The sequence below is a fragment of the Morchella importuna genome (assembly GCF_003444635.1).
Source record: "Morchella importuna strain M04M26 chromosome Unknown Morimp01GS045, whole genome shotgun sequence".
Classification (NCBI taxonomy): Eukaryota; Fungi; Ascomycota; class Pezizomycetes; order Pezizales; family Morchellaceae; genus Morchella; species Morchella importuna.
In genome coordinates, this window is record NW_025763442.1 from 159,193 (window position 1) to 179,658 (window position 20,466).

The following is a 20,466-nucleotide window of genomic DNA, read 5'->3' on the forward strand; positions in this document are numbered from 1 at the left end:
TTGAGTTGGAGTTGTCGGGTGTCGATTGAGGTGGTTGTTGACAATGACAATAAGTTTTAATTTACTACGTGTAGGTGGGTGATTTCAAGGTGTGTATTTGGGGCGTGAAGTATGTTCTAACAACGTAATATATATATATGTAGAGTAGAGTGATATTAAGTACATGTACCTACCTGCCTCCATTCCATAAGTACAAGCAAATACTTCCCACAATTATCTCCTTCCTCCAACCCGCCCTCCACTCCACCACACGTTCACCCCATCCCTCCCAAACCCTCGCCAAACCCACAAGGCGCACAGCACCTCCCCATCTCGCCTAGCTCTAGGTAAAGTATTTCATTGGCCCATATGACATCACAGGGTCCATCACTTCCCCCGATCCCCCGCTAAACCCCGTTTGGCAGTTGGTCTGTCTGTGTAGCACCAGCTGTGTGTGTAACTCCGTTTACTCCACATACGGGGTAGATGTTACACAGAGAGCTAACCAGAGCCGCAAGGGCTTCGCCTCGCTGCTCACACACACACACACACACACACTTCACTGGTCGCAAGGCAGACCCCGCGATCTTTAAATATCGTACATACGGGCCTTTAGTCACCCGTTTTTGCCTGCCTGCCCACCGTGGTAATCACAACCCTTTCTTCTCATTCTCGCCTACCATACCGTATTTCAAATCAGCTCGATAAATACCCCCGACCACTCACCCCCCCCCCCCCCCCATCCCGTCCCATTCCCACCCACCAAACAAAACAGAAGACAATCAAATCAAAAGCGGATATACACATACACACACACATACATACACAGAGAAATGTCCTCCCTCCTCACCACAATCCTCAAACACACCACCCCGCCCATGCTGCGCACAACATCCCCCAAGTTCCCCACCACAACCTCCAAATCCGACGAGCCCGTGATCCCCGACCCGGCCGTCTTCACAATCAGCCCTCTCGACACCACCGCGCTCGGCACACACGCGCCGCCGCCGTCCGTCTCGCAGTGCGCCGTGCACCTGGAGCTGCTGCAGGCAATCAGCAAGCTCAGGCACCGGGTCGTCAAGGAGGCGGCGTTCATTGAGATTTTCGGCACGGTCGACGAGGAGCGCGAGACGTGGTGGGGCGCGTTTGTGGAGGTGGCTGTGGGGCGGTTTGGGACGTGGTGGTGGGGCGTGGAGGAGGAGTTGAGGAGAAGAGAGGGGACTAGTTGTGAGGGGAGTCCTGGCAGGGCTGGGAGCATCAGGAGGGGATTGGCGATTCCAAAGGGTAGCAATACTGCGTGGGGCGGCAATGGCGAGTGTAAGAGGACGACGCCAAGTCCTAAGAACACACCCCCGACGGGGGTGGGGGGACTGGCGCTGTTGGAGGGGAAGAAGTCAATCTCGCCGAGTAGGCTGGCGGGCAGAGACAGCCTGCAAAGCCTAAGGAGCGCATCGGGAGGTTCGAAGAGCGAGAGGGTGAAGGAGAAGGCGCAGAGCGTCAAGAGCGGCATAACAGAGGCCGTAGAAAGCGTCCATCTCAGAGAGCTACCAGAAGACCTGCTTCCTCCACTTGGTAAGTTTTTTTTTTTTTTTTTTTTTCATGCTCGCGATCATTGACCCTTCGTGATATCATAAAAACTAACAGCCAATTTTAGATGTCCTGATGGTCTGGCACGCATACATGCTCAACCCCCGCTGCTACAACGAGGACGCCCTCCATTATGGCCTGAACCTAATCCACAGCACCGCCTTTCCCTGGGCGCACATCCACGCCGCAATCAATAGCGAAACCTTCACCTACACGCTGCCAGACTCGGCAGCACGCTTCTTCGAGCGCCTGACTAACCAGTCGCCGCGTCTCATGGACGAGCTCCTGTGGAAGGACGTTGCGCCCCGGAAGAGCATCAAGTGCCCCGCGTGCGGGAAGGTCGGGGCACCGGTACGCATCTGCGACTCTGAGAAGAAGGGCGGCGGGTGGATGGACGTAGACTTCAAGACAGACTGCGCAGAGTGCGGAAACGTCATTGACAAAGAGGGACTGTGCTCCGAGAAGCTCAGGCTCGAGATCGAAGAGCTCCTCAAGGCCGGTCCCGAGGCAAGAATGCGCATGACAAACCTAGACCGCCAAGGGCGCTCCTTCGCCGAAGACCCCACCAGCCCAACATGGGAGTCCATGAACTTTGTCAACGACCTCTTCCGCCGCACCTTTACCGGCGTCACCTTGACACACACCGACACCTTCAGCACCATCTCCGACCACCTCCACGCCAACATCCCCGCCGAAACCCCCGCCGCCCACACTGCAGCACTCACCCTCGTTCTCTCCGCCTTCTCCGCAACACCGCGGAAGTTCTCCCTCAACCTCAACGGCGCGGTAATCCGCCAGTTCAGCTTCGTCGCAAAGATGAACGACAAGCTGTGGATCCGCTCGCCGGGGCTCGTCGGCCGCCTCCCACTCGACTCGCTCTCCAGCATGCGCGCAAAGCTGGGCGCCACGCGCTCATGTGTGCTGATCGACAGCGACGCTGGCTTCTTGAAGCGCGCGGTGGTGCGCTACGAGGGCTTCTTTGCGCTGTTCAAGATGCACCCGGGGCAGATGCTGGTGCCGACGCTGGATGTGGACCTCGTGTGGCACAGCGCCATGTTGACGCCTGTGGGGTACCGGGCGTGGTGTAGAGCGATGGCGGGGAGGTTTATTGACCACGATGATAAGATTGGGACGGGGACGCTGGATACGGCGTTTGAGTTTACCGGGGAGGCGTTTGCGAAGGCGTTTGGCGGGCTGTATGGGAAGTGCTGTTGCTGGTTCTGCGAAGCGGCGGTTAGTGAGGGGTTGGATCCGGAGGAGGAGGAGGGGGGACGGGAGAAGAGGGGCGTGTGGGGGAGGGTGTGGGCGAAGGGGAAGGAGAGGGAGGGGAAGAAGGAGAGGGCTGTGAGGATTAGGGTGGAGTTTTATAAGGAGGTGGAGAGGAGGAGGAGAGCGGGAGAGGCGGGGCTGGCCTGGGGTGGGCTGTGGGAGGCGTTGAGGAGGAGTTAGATGATGGAGTAGTGTGTTCTTTTTCTTCTTTTCTTTTTTTGTCGGCTTTGTTAGGGTTTGCTTTGGTGTTTGGAATGGCTGTTTCTCTACTTATCTTTTTATGCTTGTTTCTAGACTTCTCCTTTTCTCTTTCTTTCCTGTTGTCGAGGGTTGCGGGTTTGCAGATGGAGTTTAACTGCATTTTTTCTCTTTGGGGTTAGATATCCTGTAGGTATTGTTTAATTAGTTGCATACTCGGAAGTAGCTGGTATATTTCCACACTCGCCCTACTATGACAATCATCAACAGGGTTAGGGGTAATTATCACACTTGGCCGGTTTGCGGCAATACACTACGAACTGAGCAATATTGAAACAGGCCTTTGGACTGCCAAACACATGGGGGGTGTGTATCGCAACGGGCATACCAAGCAGGCGGACATTTTAGATGACAGAGTTTTCTACAAAAAAAAAAAAAATGTTGGTTGTAATTACATGACGGGTCTTAACCTCCTCCTCCTCCCACCGAATGCATGCTAAGACGTTTCTTTCTATGCATCCAGGGGCAGACCTCGACGCTTCCATTATCCTCAACACACCAGGCTTGGCGTTCTTAGCCTTTTCCTGTCAGGTAAATCATTACCCCCAGCTAGGCGGGGTGGCTTTTGCGGATAAGCTTATCGATTGGCTGGTTTTGGCCCCCACTCTGTCGGGTCAGCGTTGGCTTCTGCGCTCGTATCCAATTGTTGCGACTTGAGATGAGTCTGCGGGATGTGTTACATGCATGTATGTCTTTGCCATGATGAGTGAGGAGGGGGAATGTCTGTCTACTGCGGGCTGTGGCTTCACTGCTGGGTGTGCTCATACAGCACTGGTCTGGTATCTATTGCTGGGCACGGTAGCTCTACAATACTCAACAACGTATACATATACTCAACCGCTGTCAAACATCGTGGACATCAAAACCCGACTACACACCCACCCACTCACAACTAGCTACAAACCCATAATGGTCAGAAGATCTGTTATGCACCATTTGACTCCCTATCTGGGTTCGTATTTCACCCGGCTTTAGTGTTGCCGTGAGTCTGCGAGGTCTCACTGGCAGTGAGCAGGTGACTGTCTGTGTGGCCAGAAAGCCAGTCATCTGCACAAAGGACAGCGTATTTCCCAGGCTGGCGGTGGCCGCATATATCTGAGTCTGCCATACGTTTCACGGAGCGGTGTGTGTGTGTGTGTGTCAATCTGGTCAGTTGATGTCACGACTTTCCTCATCCTCATCCTCAGGACTTCACTCTCTTCTCTTCTCCCCTCTCAATAAAGACATCCAGAGACCTCTCCGAATCCTTCTCCTCCCATCAAACAATCTGCCTATCTATCAAACACCAAGAATGATGTCCAGCAACTCCCCCACCCCCACCCAGAAGCAAACCCTCCTCATAGTAGGCGCCGGCATCGCTGGCCCCACCCTCTCCCTCACAATCCTGACCCACCCCCTCCTCAGCACCCTCTACACCCCCCTCCTCTTCGACCGCCTCCCCTCCACCCCGACCGCCACCGGCGCCGCCGTCATCCTCTCTCCCAACGCCCTACACCCCCTCTTCCAGCTCGGCCTTCAGCCCTCCATCCTCACACACTCCCAAGAAGCCCTCTCCATCACCATGTGGCGCTCCAAATCGCCCGCAACCGCCCCCGGCCGGCGTCTCAACGGAATCACCAACCCCGCCTTCGCCCCCGACCTCGCCACGGGCCTGCGCGCAATCGAGCGCAGCACGCTGTCCCGCCTGCTGCTCGAGCAGGTCGTCGCCCACGGCGGCGAGGTGATCTGGGACGCCAAGGTGACGGGCTACGCACAGACGCCCGAGGGCGTCGAGGTTCTGCTCGAGGACGGGTCGCGGCGCAGCGGACACATGCTCGTCGGCGCAGACGGCGGGTGGTCGTGTATCCGGAAGCAGCTGATGGGCGGCGACGGGGCGGACTGGAAGCCGGCGTTCGCTGGTGCGTCGGCCGTGTACGGCATTGCGCGGCAGCCCAAGGGTGCAGACGGGGAGGGGGAGGAGGATGTTGCTGGGCGTGGACATGCGGTGCTGCTGGATGTTGGCGGAGTGGCGACGTGGGCGCTGCCGGGCGGGAAGGTGTTCTGGTCCGTCAGTGTTGCGGAGGCCGCGCCGCCGGAGGGGAAGGCGGTGACGGAGGTGGAGGGCGAGTATGGCGTCGTCAACACGGGGGGCTACTCGCTCGAGTCGACGGAGGAGATACTGCAGCGGTACGAGAAGCTATGGTTCCCTACCGTCGGCGAGTGCGGGGACCTCTTCAAGAACAGCGAACGCATCGTGAGAGCGCCGCTGTGGCAGCGCGTCTACGACGAGAAAGACATCGCCAACCTCTCCACCGCCGGAAACGTCGTCCTCATCGGCGACGCCGCACGCATCATGGTTCCGACGAGCGGGCAAGGTAATCCCCCCCCCCCCCCCAAACCCTCCTCCCCCTTACTACCCACAACCCACTAACACCCCCCCCCCCCACAGGCGCCTGCATGTCCATCGAAGACGCCACCGTCCTCGCCAACGCCCTCCTCAACAACACCTCCACCACCGCGCCCGAGCTCAAGCCCACCTACAGCGCGGCCCTCAGCGAATACGTGCACGAGCGGCTTCCGCGGTCAAAGGCCATTGCGCGGCAGGCGTGGTGGATGGGCGTTGCGTTTATGGCGCGGAACTGGTGGTGGCGGTGCGTGCGCGACTGGGTGGTGAGGTGGGTGCCGATGGATCGGGAGGGGGGGAAGGGGGCTTGCGCGAAGAGGTGTGTTGGTGTTGGTGCTGGTGCTGGTGGGAATGGGGGCGAGGAGGTGAAGGAGGAGAAGGTGGCGGGGCCTGGGGCGGGCGGGTGGTTGCATGGTGTGAGGTTGGGGGTGGAGGTGAGGGGGGTGGGGGAGTGTGGGGTTTAGGGTGGTTGTGGTGGTGGGGTTAGGGCTGCTATGATGGCGGGCCTACTCTTCGAGGAGTGAAACGGGATGACTGGTAATGGCTGCGATGAGGTGGTTGTGGTTATTGTGCTTAGAGGGTCTCCGCCTACGTGGTTCTTAATAAATGCATACATGGCTGTTTGTCTATCGGGGGTTGAGTGACAAACCGAGTAGTAGACCAAGTGATTGCACCCCAACCGAACGACGCACCGAGTGTTGAAGCTAGGAAAAACAAATCGGGTGATTGATAGGCTGGTTAGAGATGAGGCCGAATGGCGTGATGATAAAACCGATCGAGTAGGATCAATCTATTGATACTTCATTTATTGCTAATAGATACTCGGGAGGTTGTGGATTGACGGTTCAGTGCTGACAGACCGGGTGGTGGAAACAGCAGGAAAGACTGGTCTACTACTACATGTATTATCCCCACAGCCGCCCGCGAGCCAAACTAGCCAGCTAGCCAAGAAGCTCGCACGGCCACAAGGACTGCAAGCTCTGTAATACCGAATACCTGTCCTTTCCATTTCACTTCGAATTCGCCGGCGTCCAGGACCAGCAAAACGAGTGAGCGATCAAGAGAGAAGAAAAGTTCTATATAACCACCCCTACCCCATCCCCCCTCTGCCTGACCCCGTAGGAGACCGTAATTACCACAGCGACATCTTCGTCTGTCGCCGCTTCTCCTCTTTGCGCTCTTCAATCTGTCGGCGCACCGGTCTGTCAGCACTTTTCTTTCTCTCTCCGTCGCTACCTCCGCGCGCGCTCAATTCCTCCTCCTCCTCCTCCTCCTCCTCCTCCGTTCACTTCCGTTCACTTCCTCCGCTCATCTCCGTAGAATAGTTGCTGTGCTGCGATGGGTGGGGAACGGGGGACGGAGGATTGGCGGATTGGCGGATTGAAGATTGAAGATTGGGGATGCGGCGAGGAATAGGAATAGGAATAGTAGAGGTAGAGGTAGAGCTAGAAGTGAGAACTTACCCATTTCTTCTTACAGTCGCGATACGCCCTACCCACCACCCAACGTCAGCATCAGTATCAGTATCATTAGCTCGCGAGCCCCGGACCAGAGCAGCGCATCGCAGCCGCCTCCCCCCCCCAAAAAAAGAAAGAAAAACCCACTGGAAATAATCCGTACACATATCCTTATCGCCCGGATTCCGGTGCAGGCACTTTAACGAGCGGTTCGCCGCCTCCTGGCAGGGGTCGAAGTACTGGCTTGATGCTTTGCTACACTCCCGCCCCCTGTCAGCCGGCCCTCCTCCTCCTCCAATGTGGCTTTGGGGGGGGGGGTTTACTTGTTGAACTTTGCGGTGACCTTGGGGTCTGTGGGGTTTTCGGTGTATGTTACTGGCATTGGTGGTGGTGGGTTGGTGGTTGGATTGATTGGTGGTGGTGGTGGTGGTGGCGGGATTGAGGGTAAGGTAAGGTAAGGTGGTGGGATGGGATGGGATGGGATGGGATGGTGGGATGGTAGCGTGGTGGAAGGTGGGATGGGTGGAGGACGGCCGGGTAAGTGGGGAACGGGAAGTGGTGGGGGTGCCAAGAGGGTCAATGATTTTGGGGTTGGAATGGGGTGTTTTGGGTTTGGATTTTGGGAATTGGGGGTTTTGGTGGGGGGTCGATATGGTGATTTGGTAAGTTTGATATGTGTGTATGGTGGATAATCAGTGTGTTGTGGTTGCAATTAATGTTGGTCGTGTTGGTTCCGTGCTAATTATGGAATATTGGTAAACCATGGATGCAATGACTTCGAATGTTTTAGGTTGTAAAATAAAGTTTACATGACGAAAGTCAATCAAGATAGAAGTACTAGTGGTTTTCGAACCGAAAAAAAAAAAGAAATCTTTCAAAGGAAAGCTGCGCAAATAATTGGCCGTTCCACTATATATTTCTCTAACCTGATGTTGCCTCCGGATTATCTCAGACTTCCGAGAGGGCTAATTTATGCACATACATTATACCAGATCGAAAATGAATAGATACCCCCGAGAAAATATTCTTATAACGGACACTACCAGTCATATATGTCTTTTTCCCGCAGAAGGGGACTCTTTACCGGCCTCTTTATCGATAATTGAAAGTATCGGCATAGATTCATGAATAACGGGGCTCGCGGTAACATTCGCAGATTGAGTCTAGAGCAACGGAAACTCCAAATCCTTAAACCCGATAGTTGGTCTCTCCATTTTTGTTTGGCCTTTAGATCTTATATGGAGAGCTGCTGGGCCTAGCCCCGTTCTCCCAGTTGAACGGAAAACAACTGACCTAGCCTCTTTTCTTGGTAATGCCGAACTCTCTAAGTATATGGTAAGCTCTACTTGTACAGGCGGGTCATACAGCTGGCCAGAATACCGCGAAATCGGTGCCAGGACAGTACTAGCTCTTCTCTTCATATATCCAGAATTAAGAATCCGCATTGGAATATCTCGAGAGCTAGAAGGCACGCGCGGATGAATCGTCACTATGAGCATGGACTGCCCTTAAGCTCGAGCCAGCTTGTATCGTGTCTACCACCGGCCGCCCCGGGCATAACAACATGTGCACCGCCTTCGGGGAGTATAGAATTTGGTACTTGGCCTTATCTTATCTGTTATCCTTGGCACGACGCCCAAATACCATTTCCAGCCCATAACACACATGGGCGAGTGGCTTAACGGTTAACTCGCCTTCCGGACGGACACCGGGGGGTTGTGCCCTGCCTTCGATCACAGAAGGTCCAGGGTTCAATCCGGGGGTGGGAGTAGTAGATATGGCTGGACCATAAATGCTACTTTTTGTTCTTTTTGACCAACAACCACGAGTTATGGAATATTGTCTCGCTCCCCCACTTTACTTGCTCCCCCGATTCACTCCCTCTTTCGATTCATGGGATATCATCCCCGCCAAGCTCGATAGCCACAACACCTGCTATGCTTGGGGAAATTAAAGTGCCCTTCGTTAATAATTATATGATGCTGGTGGATTTTGTAAAACGGAACCTCCACTTGCTTAAGCCACAATCCTGTCATTCTTCCCGATCCTGGAGCTTCAATTCTGACCAGTACGTTCAATCTCGCCGTATCCGCACCACAAAATACCGGCTAGAGCTATAACAGTGGGACTTTGAAGGTATGTAGAAGGCATTCATTCGTACGGGCTTGACCTTGCCAGGCGCGTGGCTAGCTAGTGTGCGCCTCAAAGAGTACATAGCATATAAACCACCTTTATTATACAACGGTCCATCCAAACCAACCGCGATATATACTCCAAGATCCGCTAGCCCGCAGTGGGGGCCATACCCAAACCTAAATTAACTGTGGGGGCCACCGTTCCAATCACAACCCATCACTCGCCCCTCCTCACCACTAACCGCACCCCGGGTCCAACATTCGAATTCTCTCTCACGCGCACGCGAGCCTCTCCCGAATTCAAACACAACAACCACCGCCCTAGCATCGCAACCGCACCTCCGCGCACTTCGCAGCGCCTACATAAGCTAGAGGGGGAGGATATTAGCTACTAGCAAGCTACGTAACGACACGACACGACACGAGGCGACGACGCGGGGTTAACTACCCCACGGGGAGAGAGGGCGCAACATAGATCTAGGTGTCCCTCGCTAGCTGGTAGCGCGCTGATAAGCTGTCTGTCTGTCTCATGGGGAGGAGGGGGAGGAGGGCAAACACCCGATATCTATCTGGAAACGAAAAATGGGCTAGCTGGCTGGCTACGCCTTCGTTGCGTATGCTGCGCTGCTGCGCTGAAGCCCCGCGGTTGTGGGTGAGCAAAAAGATAGCAGATAGAGATAGAGATACAGATAGGAGAAGGTGTTTATATCCATCAATAGTCAATTAATAAGTGGCATTCTTCTTCCATGAGGCTCATTTTTTTATTTTTATCTTGCATCTAAGATATCGCATCCCCAATACAGACAAGACAGACTTCATGATACAAAAAAAAACCATCATACAAAGCTTGCATTAACCATGAGCACCTAAGACAAAAAAAAAGTATTCATAGCACTGCGTTCAACCCAAGCTGCATGCACACAACACCATCATAAAGATATAGACAAGCACCCATGCAGAGCTAGCTAAACGTAAACCCCAATCCAAGGAAAAAGACAAAAAAGAGACATTAACTATATAGGCAAAAAGAAAAAGGCCCGATTTCCTTTCTTTCTCGGGATCTTCTATGTTTCCTATAGCAAGAAAAAAAGCGCTGTCGGCAAGAAAGGCCCGGTTCTAGGGTCTTCTTTATCACTAAACAACACAAAGTAAAAGATAAAAAAAAAACGCATAAATAAAACGAGACGTCTAACAGAAGAGCTTGTAACTAAATGAAAGAAAAAATTAAGTTAGCAAATATTCAAGCAAGTAAACCTAGAGAGGGAGTTCAAGAACTTACATTTTCTTCCACGCCGGCCACGCAGCTCTCTCCCTGCGCTCTTCCGCCAACAGGGCATCCAGGTCCAGCTCACGACGTCCGGTGGTCAAGTCCATAGTGGCCGACCTGACAAAGGGAGTCTTGTAGATAATCTTGTACGGGATGTAGAACGCCAACACCACGGGAACAGTGAGGTAGATTGAGAAAAACACCTCCACATCAGGATCCTCACCAATTGGCCACACTGCAACCCAGAACTGCGCAATCAAGACCAAGCAGTTGAGGATGAACCCACACCACGATCCAAAGACACCAGGCTGCGACTGGTAGGCAAGCTCGTCGAGAGAGTGGCCCTGCTTAGCCCATCCACGGCGGAAGCGGATGTGCGCGAGACAGACGGAGCCCCAGGTGAAGATGGAGGAGAGACCAGAAATGGCCAACATCCATCCGAAAGCTTCACCCTGCTTGTCAGAAGCGGCAAGGTACCCAAGCAGACCAAGTAGGGCCGAGAGGGCGATTCCGACCATAGGACGACCACGGCGGTCAATATATCCTAGGATTCTGGGGGCCTGGCCTTGGTCGGCGAGGGCAGCAAGAGTACGAGAGGAACCATAGACGGAGGAGTTACCGACTGAGAGGACAGCAATCATGATGACGACGTTCATGATGCTGGGGAGAGCCTCGATACTAGCATTCTCAATGGCGATGACGAAGGGAGAAGCAGAGGCATCGGCACTTGACTTTCCGCTCAAAAGACGTGGCTCGTTGTATGGAACCAAGAGCCCGACGAGAGTGAGGGAAACGATGTAGAAGAGGAAGATACGCCAAAAGACTTGCTTGACGGCTGTGGGGAGAGACTTGCGCGGGTTTGCAGTTTCTGCGGCGGCAAGACCCACAAGTTCGGTACCGGCAAAGGCAAAGGCTGCGGTCACAAACACACTGCAGAGACCCTTGAAACCTGAATGGAAGGCGCCAGGGTCATGCCAATGTCTGCCGCCGATGTAATCCCCATTTGGACCGCCGCCGACATCAAGGATGATACCGAGTATGCTGTGTAATTGTCAGTATAAATTATTCCCAATTCTGCCGCCTCATGTGGGGTGTGTGTGGGGCTGGAATGCAGCTTACATGAAACCAATAACGGCAACAACTTTGATGATCGAAAAGACGAATTCAGCTTCACCGTAACCCTTGACACCAAATAAATTGATTATTACAATCAAGACCCAGAATATAGTGACCCAGACGGCTTTATTGACCGACGAGTGCCAGTAATCAATTGTTATCGATGCGGCGACGATTTCCAGCGGTAAGACTATGAGCCATTGTAACGCGTAACTAAAGACAGCGGTTAGTTTTTCCGTTGTAATCTGGGGAGAGTGCGCGTAATAACGATAATCCATCCCATATCCAGGCCATCCCCCTCCTGGAACCAGAGTAATCGGAAAAAAGAGGCAAAAAACGAAAATAGTAATATAAAAAAAAGACAACCAGAAAAATTTAATACTCACTTCCAACCCATTGCAAAACCCCAAGCCGGATCCAAAAACCTTGTAGAATATGCCGAAAACGAACCCGCAATTGGGAATAACACAGCCAGCTCACCCAATGCGTGCACCACACAGTACAACATTCCTCCGATGAGGCCAAACGCAATCAGCAGCGACGCCGGCCCACCCGTCGCCAACGCCTTACCGGAACCGACAAACAGACCCGTACCGATGGAGCCACCAATGGCAATCATCTGCAAATGACGGCCCTTGAGCTTTCGCGAAAGGGGCGATTCAGCGACATTGATTGCGGCCTGCTCAATATCATAGGTACCGCCTTCTGCCGCAGCGCGGCGCTTCTGACTCGCAGCGGCGTGGACGGGATGCGGCCTGAAGCCGTTGATGAAGTCGGCGACGAAACCATCCTTCTGGGTGGTGGAGGAGGCCTCCGTAGCGTACGCCGGGGACGGATCTTTCTCTATTCCAGCCATCTTTGGTTATGATGGGGGATGGTTCCTCAGGAAAAACTTGCACTTGCGCAAGGGAGGGAGGAAAGGAAGGGAGGAAGGGGGGTGATGGGATATTATAGATGGGAGAGGTGCGGGATGGAGGAGGACACCTTACAGCATGGTGGGATATAAACGGTATTTAAGTATTAACACACGGGAACCAGCAGAATCGAACATCAAGAGTATGTAGATAGCTATCACTACCGCAACAGGCTAGATCCCTATTGTAGTAGGGTAGTAAAGTAGTTACATGGAGTTTCACTAAACTCCTTCTCTAGCTGATAGGCAAGCGCGGTGGGGGTACAGAGCAAGCAAACTTGGTAGGAAGGCGCCTTGCCTGGTAAGGGCCCGCCGCAACAGATTGATTTGGAGGAGGCAAAAACGGAGACTTCTCCAGGTGAACTGTAACGCAGATGGATATGGATTGGCAGTGCCCCGGCATCACCTTCCCGTGAATTAATATCATTTCCACTGTATGTAGCCTTCATGCAACCACACTTGAAAGAGTGCTGCTGCATGGTCCGTTTGTGAGAGTCTGCCAGTAAACAGCTGAATCCATGTTTTATAATTACCTAAATGCCGTTTATTAGACATCGACATATGGAGAGCTCATGTAGTATACCTACTTTTCTATATGTCAACCTCTCAACCCATAGATCTAGAGAAAAAGACGTTGGCTTCTGGGATAGGATTACAATAGCAAATGAAAGCACTACTATTGCGCTAGGTAACGCTCTCAAAATTAACGTTGATAAGGAACCGCATCCAACTTCCCGGTGGTGATGGCAATTTGACAAGCTTGACAGATAAGCATCTATTACTCTAACAGCCTTGAGTCTTGGATGACCAGTCCCGACCGCCAAAAGCACAATCCCAAGAGTCTTGGTGATCTCCTAAAATTTCACGAATCTTACTTTCAGGGTCTTCCCACCTAACGAATTAGAGAGATAACTCTCTCACCATTCCTCACATTTTCACTCTCTTTGCCCCGTCCTGTCCTGGAAGAGGGAGGGTGGGAAGAACAAGAAGGGGAATCCTGAACAGGAAGCTGCGAAAACCTTCAAGTTAGGCAATTTTTTTGGATCATCGTCGTTGAAGGTGGGGCAACGATCTGGCGGTGTCGCGTGCCTAGGCCGGCGCTGATTGGCCCACAACGGAATTGGGTGTACAGTCGTCTCTGGGTCAACGACGAAACCGGTCCGATGGCGAATAGGCCAATCGAAGCCAACAAAAACCAACAGAAGCGCTCCGACCCTTTGCTTTGACTGACTATCAGCCCAAAAAGTAGTTATTCGTCATCGAGCCGGTTTCGTCGTTGACCCAGAGACGACTGTAGATCGGTAGTCTAGCGACCAATGGAAAAAAAGCAAATTCAAACGCAGCTCCCCGGAATAACTTGTTCTGCCTCCTCCTAACTTGGCCAACCATGACCACCAGTTCACCACAGCTGAGATTTGTTTATCTCTACATAGAGTATCAGATGAGAAAACAATTAATAGTATCAAAACCTTTTCGTCACTGGCCTTGACTCTTAAGACGATGATTCAAAGGGTCGAAAACGGTTGTACTCATTAACGCGCGCACAAATAGTGGGTCATCCATACAAACCCTGTCGACGATACCAGCCTCTAAGTACTTCTAGCCATTCAACTAAAAGGCCCTGTTACCGTACCTGCCTAAGTTTCGCGTGACAAACTTCCTTTCTCGATGTTAGTCCCATCGTGCAAACAAAAAGTTACCGTAGTTTCATCTACCCCGCAAATGTATGTACGGACGGCGCCTTCTCCTTCTCTACGAACCCTTTCTCCAGAAGGTTCAGAGGTTCCATTTCCATTTCCCCGTAGACTAACCGTACCTTCGCAGAGGTAGGTACATACATACAGCAGCAGCAGCCAGCCAATATCGGGGCACCTTCCATATTCAAGCTTCATATGCGGCCTCGGAATGTGTGGTGTTATCGACATGACCGACATGGATTCGCCGCCCATAATCATAATCATATTAAAGTCTGCGTCGAAGGGAGCGGATCGATGATCGATACAGCATACATCATGAGGTTCGCGACGACACACCGCCACCACCCGGACAACCCTCATGTTAAACACGCTGCTTTAATGTTCCAGACGCTCGGAAAATTAATGCCCTATTGGTTGGATGAAACCTTTTTACATATGAGGATGAGGGACTGAAACATCATCACATGCCAGTAAGCTCAATTACAGCCGCAGGCGTTCCTTTCCCCAGCTTTTGCTTGGGCCCCAGGGGAAAAGGAAAAAGTAACGAAAAAGCCATATTCCGTCATCAAACTTTAATACCTCGGTCGGGCGTGACTTAGTGGCCATAGGAGAGCTTTTTCCATTTTCTACATAGGGGCTGCGGCAAGAAGCAAATAAAGTCCACACTGCCTAACAGCAACGGTACCTCCTCTAACTCGGCCTAGGTGCATATAAACCAAGAGCTTTCTTGTAATAAGTCCATGTAGTTATAGGGGAAATTCGGTACAAGATACTTAGCATAGCCATAGACCTAGGCTATCATTTTGTACCCAGCGTTATAATAAGTAACGCACTTTTATTTAGGAACATTCTTTGCATGCCTCCCTAAAACCTAATTTGATATCATGAACACCTGAGGAACTTAAAGATCATGATCATCACCAATCCAATATTATTTGCCGCAATGCATGGCATGAAAACCGCTTATCGGCGCTCGCCGTTACTATTTGAAGGGACCACCATAAGTAGCCAAGAGCTCGAGCCATTGGGAATTTAAACTTCTCAGTGGTGGTGTAACGTCCCTCAACACAACTCAACCAACCAGCAGTCGTTCGCCAGACAGACGCCGCAGCCACGAAACGGAGGCACCGAACGGACTTCATTGCTTGTTTGAGGGAAACTATGGAGAAGCCGATGAGACCCGCTGTTAGCCCTTTTTTTATATCACGAATACGGGGACTGCATATGTATAAAGGAGCATCGGATTCCCCCACGTTTTGCTTGGCCTTTCTTCGCTGGTTCCTGGATCATTGGTTGCTCCATGATCGTATCATAGAGGTTTATTTGGAGGAGCACTCTCTGCATTTAATTTGGTGTCACATACCTAGGCAGTACACATATCTTGGATTCTATCAACCTTAAACGCCTTCCCAACTTCTGGAAGAATTGATGCTTAGCTAGGGCGGTGGCTTGCAGGCCAAGAAGGCCCTAGGATCGTGAAGGGAATAAGCTCGCCGTTGACAAGAGATTCCTCAGATTTTTCCGCCGGATGCAGACACAATGAAATCGCCGAACCAAAAAAAAGTAGTGCATACCAAACTAGACTCTAGTTGTATCCAAGCCCCTCCCGATTCCGTTAATTAACATAAAAGGCTTCCTTCTTAGTTGATGATTACCAAACACCGGCATTTGAACTTGGCGCCATGGCTCCGGTGAACTTTTAAGCTCTCGGGTTTGCGGTTTTGCAGGTGTGTCGGGTGATACCGCTGCCATCGACCGGCACGATTCGATTTGGAGGTAGCACCTATCATGTATGTTATCTTGGGTTGGGATCCTGTCAAAGATCATGTTAGTAACCACCGCCAACATGGCACCAGTTGCAAAAAAGGAAAGGGAGAAAAAAAGTAAATATAAAACTTCCGATTCATGGCGAGCTTCCTTCATAGCTATCAATATCTACCATCGTGAGATTTTGTTTACCCACTCTTTGATCAGAGCCACCCACGCACTTCCCCATATTTACTAACGAAACATACATATACCATGCCATTCCAGCGTTTACCGAGTCTCGCGTCGTCCGCGTCGGGGCGATAAACCCCACAAATTAGGTAATGGCCATCGAACAAAATCCCCGTTATCGTGAAGAAGAAAGTGAGGCTAGACAGTGAAAGGAAGGAAGGGAGGAGAGGCTGACGCACTGTAATTGAATTTGTCGCTCCACCTACTGGCCTTCCCCCCTGTGCCACATCCTGGTTGTAAAGTAATGTTGTCAGGGTAGAGTAGACTTGAAGTTGCTAGATGCATATGTCGCTATCAAACTAAACCATATGCTCATTTTGAATTCTTGAGCACTTTCCCTCGGGGGACCTGTGCAAACCCGGTACAAAAAAACAAGAATATCAAATATATAGTAGCAGCTCAGTCATGTCATTTGGATAAATATATTTACCCTTACTTGGGATTTGATCAAACGGCCTATAGGCCGGAGGTGTATCGAATCCATCGATGTTATGGTATTTGCACTAAGCATGCAAGATACGATACGATTAATCGGATGAAACCTTTACCTTGGTAACTTTCTAGTGTATCCTGTCTAGCTAGTTGTCGGATGATATGTAGATGGAACTTTCGATATCAACTAATTTCTATATCGCAACATCAATCTGATCCGATGGTAGATACGGAATTAAACTGCCTTATCTGTCTTACCACCAACCCGTCACCCATCCCGTCCATCCGTCCCGTTATAAAAAGGGAAATGATAATCAAAGAATCGGTTCTATAGACGCCTTCTAGAAGAAAGAAAACTCCCGTTTGAATCGTTACATGATATAAGGCAGTTTTTCGACAGATGTCGGCAGTGATAACGGCCGCGGGCAAGCCTTGTAAAAGCCTTGTATGTGGAAACTATTCTCGGTGATTGACGCAGGGAATCTTTCTTTTTCCCTATTTTTTTCTCTCATTTGGTGTTGCACAATAAAAGAAAACCGCGTAAGTGCCATCATGTAGTCCTCGTACTACAGGTCTTTCTCGGCATGTATTCCGAGTTGGGTTTCTGTACAACGTACGTAGAGTACTTTGTCTACGCGAATAAAATCGCGCGACGATCAAGTACTCATATCAGCCTTGTGCGTGCGCCGAATATCGAATGTGTGACGTTGAATAGATAATCAAAACAACCAGCGGGTGTATGATGGGGGTCGTTGCAGCATCATGCAACGATCACTGTGGGAGGAAAGATGCATGTGTTTTCAAGGGTCGGATGATAACTGTTTCACAGGGGACTGCACAGATATCCTTTGAAAGCACTGCGACTCGGCAGCCAAAGAGCTGTCAGAGGCGCATAAAGCTTGATTCAAGGATTTTGATAGCTCCTGATTGTCTCTTTCCAACAGAAGAAGAGAGCAGCCAGGCATACGCATACTATGGCACCCTTTTCCGTGTATGGTTGAGAATTTGGTCGAGATTATATCACCGCATACTGTTGGAGTTTTAATTTCGAAACTTCATGAGAATGAGTTATCGTTTAGACCAGCTGCTATTCCCCAAGACAGACAGATCAGCCAGGTAGTTAGAGGGATTTAAGATTTGTACTATCATTGGGATATATTATATTAGTCAAAAGCTCCCCTAAAGACCAGAGATAAGTGTACTCTAGCTTTTAATGTTGTTTAAGATTCGCCCACCGGAATGTTGCCCGTACGCGTTACGCCCAAAAATTGGGGTGGGAAACCGGCATCCCCTGCGGATCCAAGTCAAGAGACGTTAGTTAGGTTTCTATTCATTTTCGCGGCCCGTTGCGCACGTCAACCAGCTTGCAGCTCGACAAAAGATAAAACGTAAAATTCTATTCGAGCCAAAAAGTCTAATCAAGCATGAACGCGTAACGCGGTAATCATGATCCTTCATCATACGTCTGGCTTTTTTTTTGGTGCTAAAAATATTTCAAAGGAAGGATCAAACGGGAGCGAGCTAGCCAGATTTCGGTTTCAAGTCGGTTTGGACAAGGGTTACCCTGCCTGGAATCATGTTGTGTCACTCGAGGTCAAATTCAATGTCAATATGCAATTGCAACCTTTTACCGGCTGATCGCAATAGAGTACAGTCGCTCACCTACTGACGGCGGATCCTGTCTGATGGTTCTGTTTGCAGTAATTTGCCCTTGGCGTCCAAAACCTAACTCTTTTATTGGCCTCAAATTCCTGACCGCCATCAGACAGGATCCGCCTTCACCCCGTGAGTGACTGTAGAAAAGGTCTAGACAGACATGATCCCAGCCCAGAAAAAAAACGTTGTTCCAAATCTCGCTTCCATAGTGTTTGAGGAAGCTTATTAAGAAAAAAACCGGGGGCCGCAAGAACTACCAGAATCGAACGTACTAACCTGTTTAATTTGCGATCGTGGTAATAAAATCACTGAGAAATAGAATTTGTTTTCAGCTGATCTGCCTGATCTATATATATTATAATAAACTCACTCATGAAAGCCATATATATTGCTAGAACAAGGCTTAATCCGCAACGTTTTCAGGCTATAAGTAATCGAAGCCTCTCGAGCTCTATAGCTATCTAAGGTTTAAAATGCTCTCGCGGGGGGGGGGGGGGGGGGGTTGTTTCTCTATTGCTCGAATGAAGGAGATGAGAATGATGATTGGACTACCGTAGATTAATTAACTTATATATATAGGGTTCCAAAACTAACACATACTTAACCGCTTACAACCACGTAGCTTTTGTAACGTGTTTTAACAACTAGGCAGCTAACCTATTCAATCTGTTACCTAGACTTCTCGGGTTGATGGTATAAGCTACATATAGCTTTCTGCTGGCTATCTAGATCGCGGCAAGAGAAGATTCTTTGATAATATATACATGTATACATGTAGTTATATCGTCCCAGCTTATACGCAGGCTCTTGACAACCAACCGACACAACTCCCAAAACCGATCCTACTGCAAAACAACGGATATATGGGGGGCTGACATAGAAGAGCCCCCCCCCCCCCCCCCCCCCGGGGGGTTTGAGACGTCCACAATACCGGATTCTGAGTTGACAGTTTAAATCCGATCCCTGGGACTCTGAAGCAGCAGGTTCTCACGGAAAGTAGCAGCTCCAGTAATGATAGCCTCGAGATTAGATGAGACACGTTATTTACTGACACACAATCGAAGAAATATAGTGGGATGACAAGATGACATGGAAGGCCGAGATGAGACATATCATGTAAGATGGAGGCTCTAGCTACATCCCCGTCTGTGCATATCGGTCCACAACGTGTCATCGTTATACACGTACTACTCTGAGAGTCAGCTAGCACAGCGCTATAGCGCTATTGTACATGTAGTACACCCCCCGAAGAATGTCTATCAAGATCTAGAGGTTACATGTAGCTGTCTGCCACCAAGGTTCGTGAAAGTTTAAATCGGTGGATATACTACATGTAGCTCGCACTTGCGGTATACCACGTGTACATGCGTACGTATACACGAATTTTAGCTAGGATGGCTAAGATATACGGCAGCAGAGTATGGGGTTGTTGTCGTGATTATAGCATCCTGATATTCTTGATAGTAACATACCTTCTAAACTGTCCTAAAACTGCTCTTGAAAGTATCTTTTGTAAACGCGTCCCCATAGTCCCCTACACATACACCGATCAGGTGCGCCACTCGAATAGGTAAATTTAATTAAAGCATATGCATTGGTGAACTAAAAGATGACATTGCAGCTAGCTCGCTGCAGTGTGTATTCAGGCACGTGACAGACAACCGGTATTCTTGAGACAGACATATTTAAATAGCGTAACATTTGCGGAGCATCATCATCGACTGCCGGGTTTGCCTTGGGAGGCCGGCCGGCTGCGCCTAGCTGTAGCTTGTACAGACAGTCGATCATGATACAGCCTTGCACGTGATTGTGATGTTACAGCCTCGTAAAGTTTAAACATCTAAATTGCACTAGTACTGTCTGTGTAAGTCTTGCTTGCACTGGAAGTAGAACGTAGCACTGTTATGAATCCGTATACATGTACATCCACCCACGGGGAAAGTTAACCAAGGCATATTATAAGTTCGGGCGTATACATTTAATACTAAATTGCAAATACATGTACGTATGACCAGATAATGGTGTAAGTGCTCGTATTCATGAGATCTCAGCTCGGACAAAAGCTAAACATAATACATGTAGATACCGGTTTCAAGAAATTTCTGTCGCGGGGGTGGTCGGTATGAATGGAATCATGGGGTATCACTCGTATGTACTAGCTTTTGAAAATTGCTTCCCCTAACTTGTAAAGTACATGTGCACACGAACGCCACCGGAATTGCAGTCTTGGAGATGCTTGGGCTATACTGCAGACTTTGAAATAATATAACTAAATCGACTTCACTTAAATTAATACTAGCTACGTATAAATAAACGACA

General features: G+C 50.4%; 5 protein-coding genes across 5 annotated transcripts; 2 read left to right on the top strand and 3 right to left on the bottom strand.

Annotated features, from left to right (window-relative positions):
* Window positions 1-812: 812 nt before the first annotated feature.
* LAJ45_10395 (uncharacterized protein) lies at window positions 813-3,015 on the top strand (the record flags this gene model as incomplete). Its single annotated transcript, XM_046119920.1, has 2 exons — window positions 813-1,551; window positions 1,634-3,015. 2 exons carry the CDS (start codon window positions 813-815, stop codon window positions 3,013-3,015), a joined length of 2,121 nt encoding a protein of 706 aa, XP_045966898.1.
* A 1,369-nt stretch (window positions 3,016-4,384) lies between these two features.
* LAJ45_10396 (uncharacterized protein) lies at window positions 4,385-5,940 on the top strand (the record flags this gene model as incomplete). The annotated part of the gene is made up of 2 exons (XM_046119921.1): window positions 4,385-5,447; window positions 5,522-5,940. 2 exons carry the CDS (start codon window positions 4,385-4,387, stop codon window positions 5,938-5,940), a joined length of 1,482 nt encoding a protein of 493 aa, XP_045966899.1.
* A 109-nt stretch (window positions 5,941-6,049) lies between these two features.
* On the bottom strand, window positions 6,050-7,315 carry LAJ45_10397 (uncharacterized protein; the record flags this gene model as incomplete). Its single annotated transcript, XM_046119922.1, has 6 exons — window positions 6,050-6,064; window positions 6,126-6,180; window positions 6,613-6,662; window positions 6,940-6,967; window positions 7,081-7,188; window positions 7,257-7,315. 6 exons carry the CDS (start codon window positions 7,313-7,315, stop codon window positions 6,050-6,052), a joined length of 315 nt encoding a protein of 104 aa, XP_045966900.1.
* A 2,941-nt stretch (window positions 7,316-10,256) lies between these two features.
* Window positions 10,257-12,307, bottom strand: LAJ45_10398 (uncharacterized protein; the record flags this gene model as incomplete). The annotated part of the gene is made up of 4 exons (XM_046119923.1): window positions 10,257-10,275; window positions 10,348-11,376; window positions 11,455-11,664; window positions 11,838-12,307. 4 exons carry the CDS (start codon window positions 12,305-12,307, stop codon window positions 10,257-10,259), a joined length of 1,728 nt encoding a protein of 575 aa, XP_045966901.1.
* A 2,671-nt stretch (window positions 12,308-14,978) lies between these two features.
* On the bottom strand, window positions 14,979-15,363 carry LAJ45_10399 (uncharacterized protein; the record flags this gene model as incomplete). Its single annotated transcript, XM_046119924.1, has 2 exons — window positions 14,979-15,220; window positions 15,315-15,363. 2 exons carry the CDS (start codon window positions 15,361-15,363, stop codon window positions 14,979-14,981), a joined length of 291 nt encoding a protein of 96 aa, XP_045966902.1.
* Between the last annotated feature and the right edge of the window lie 5,103 nt (window positions 15,364-20,466).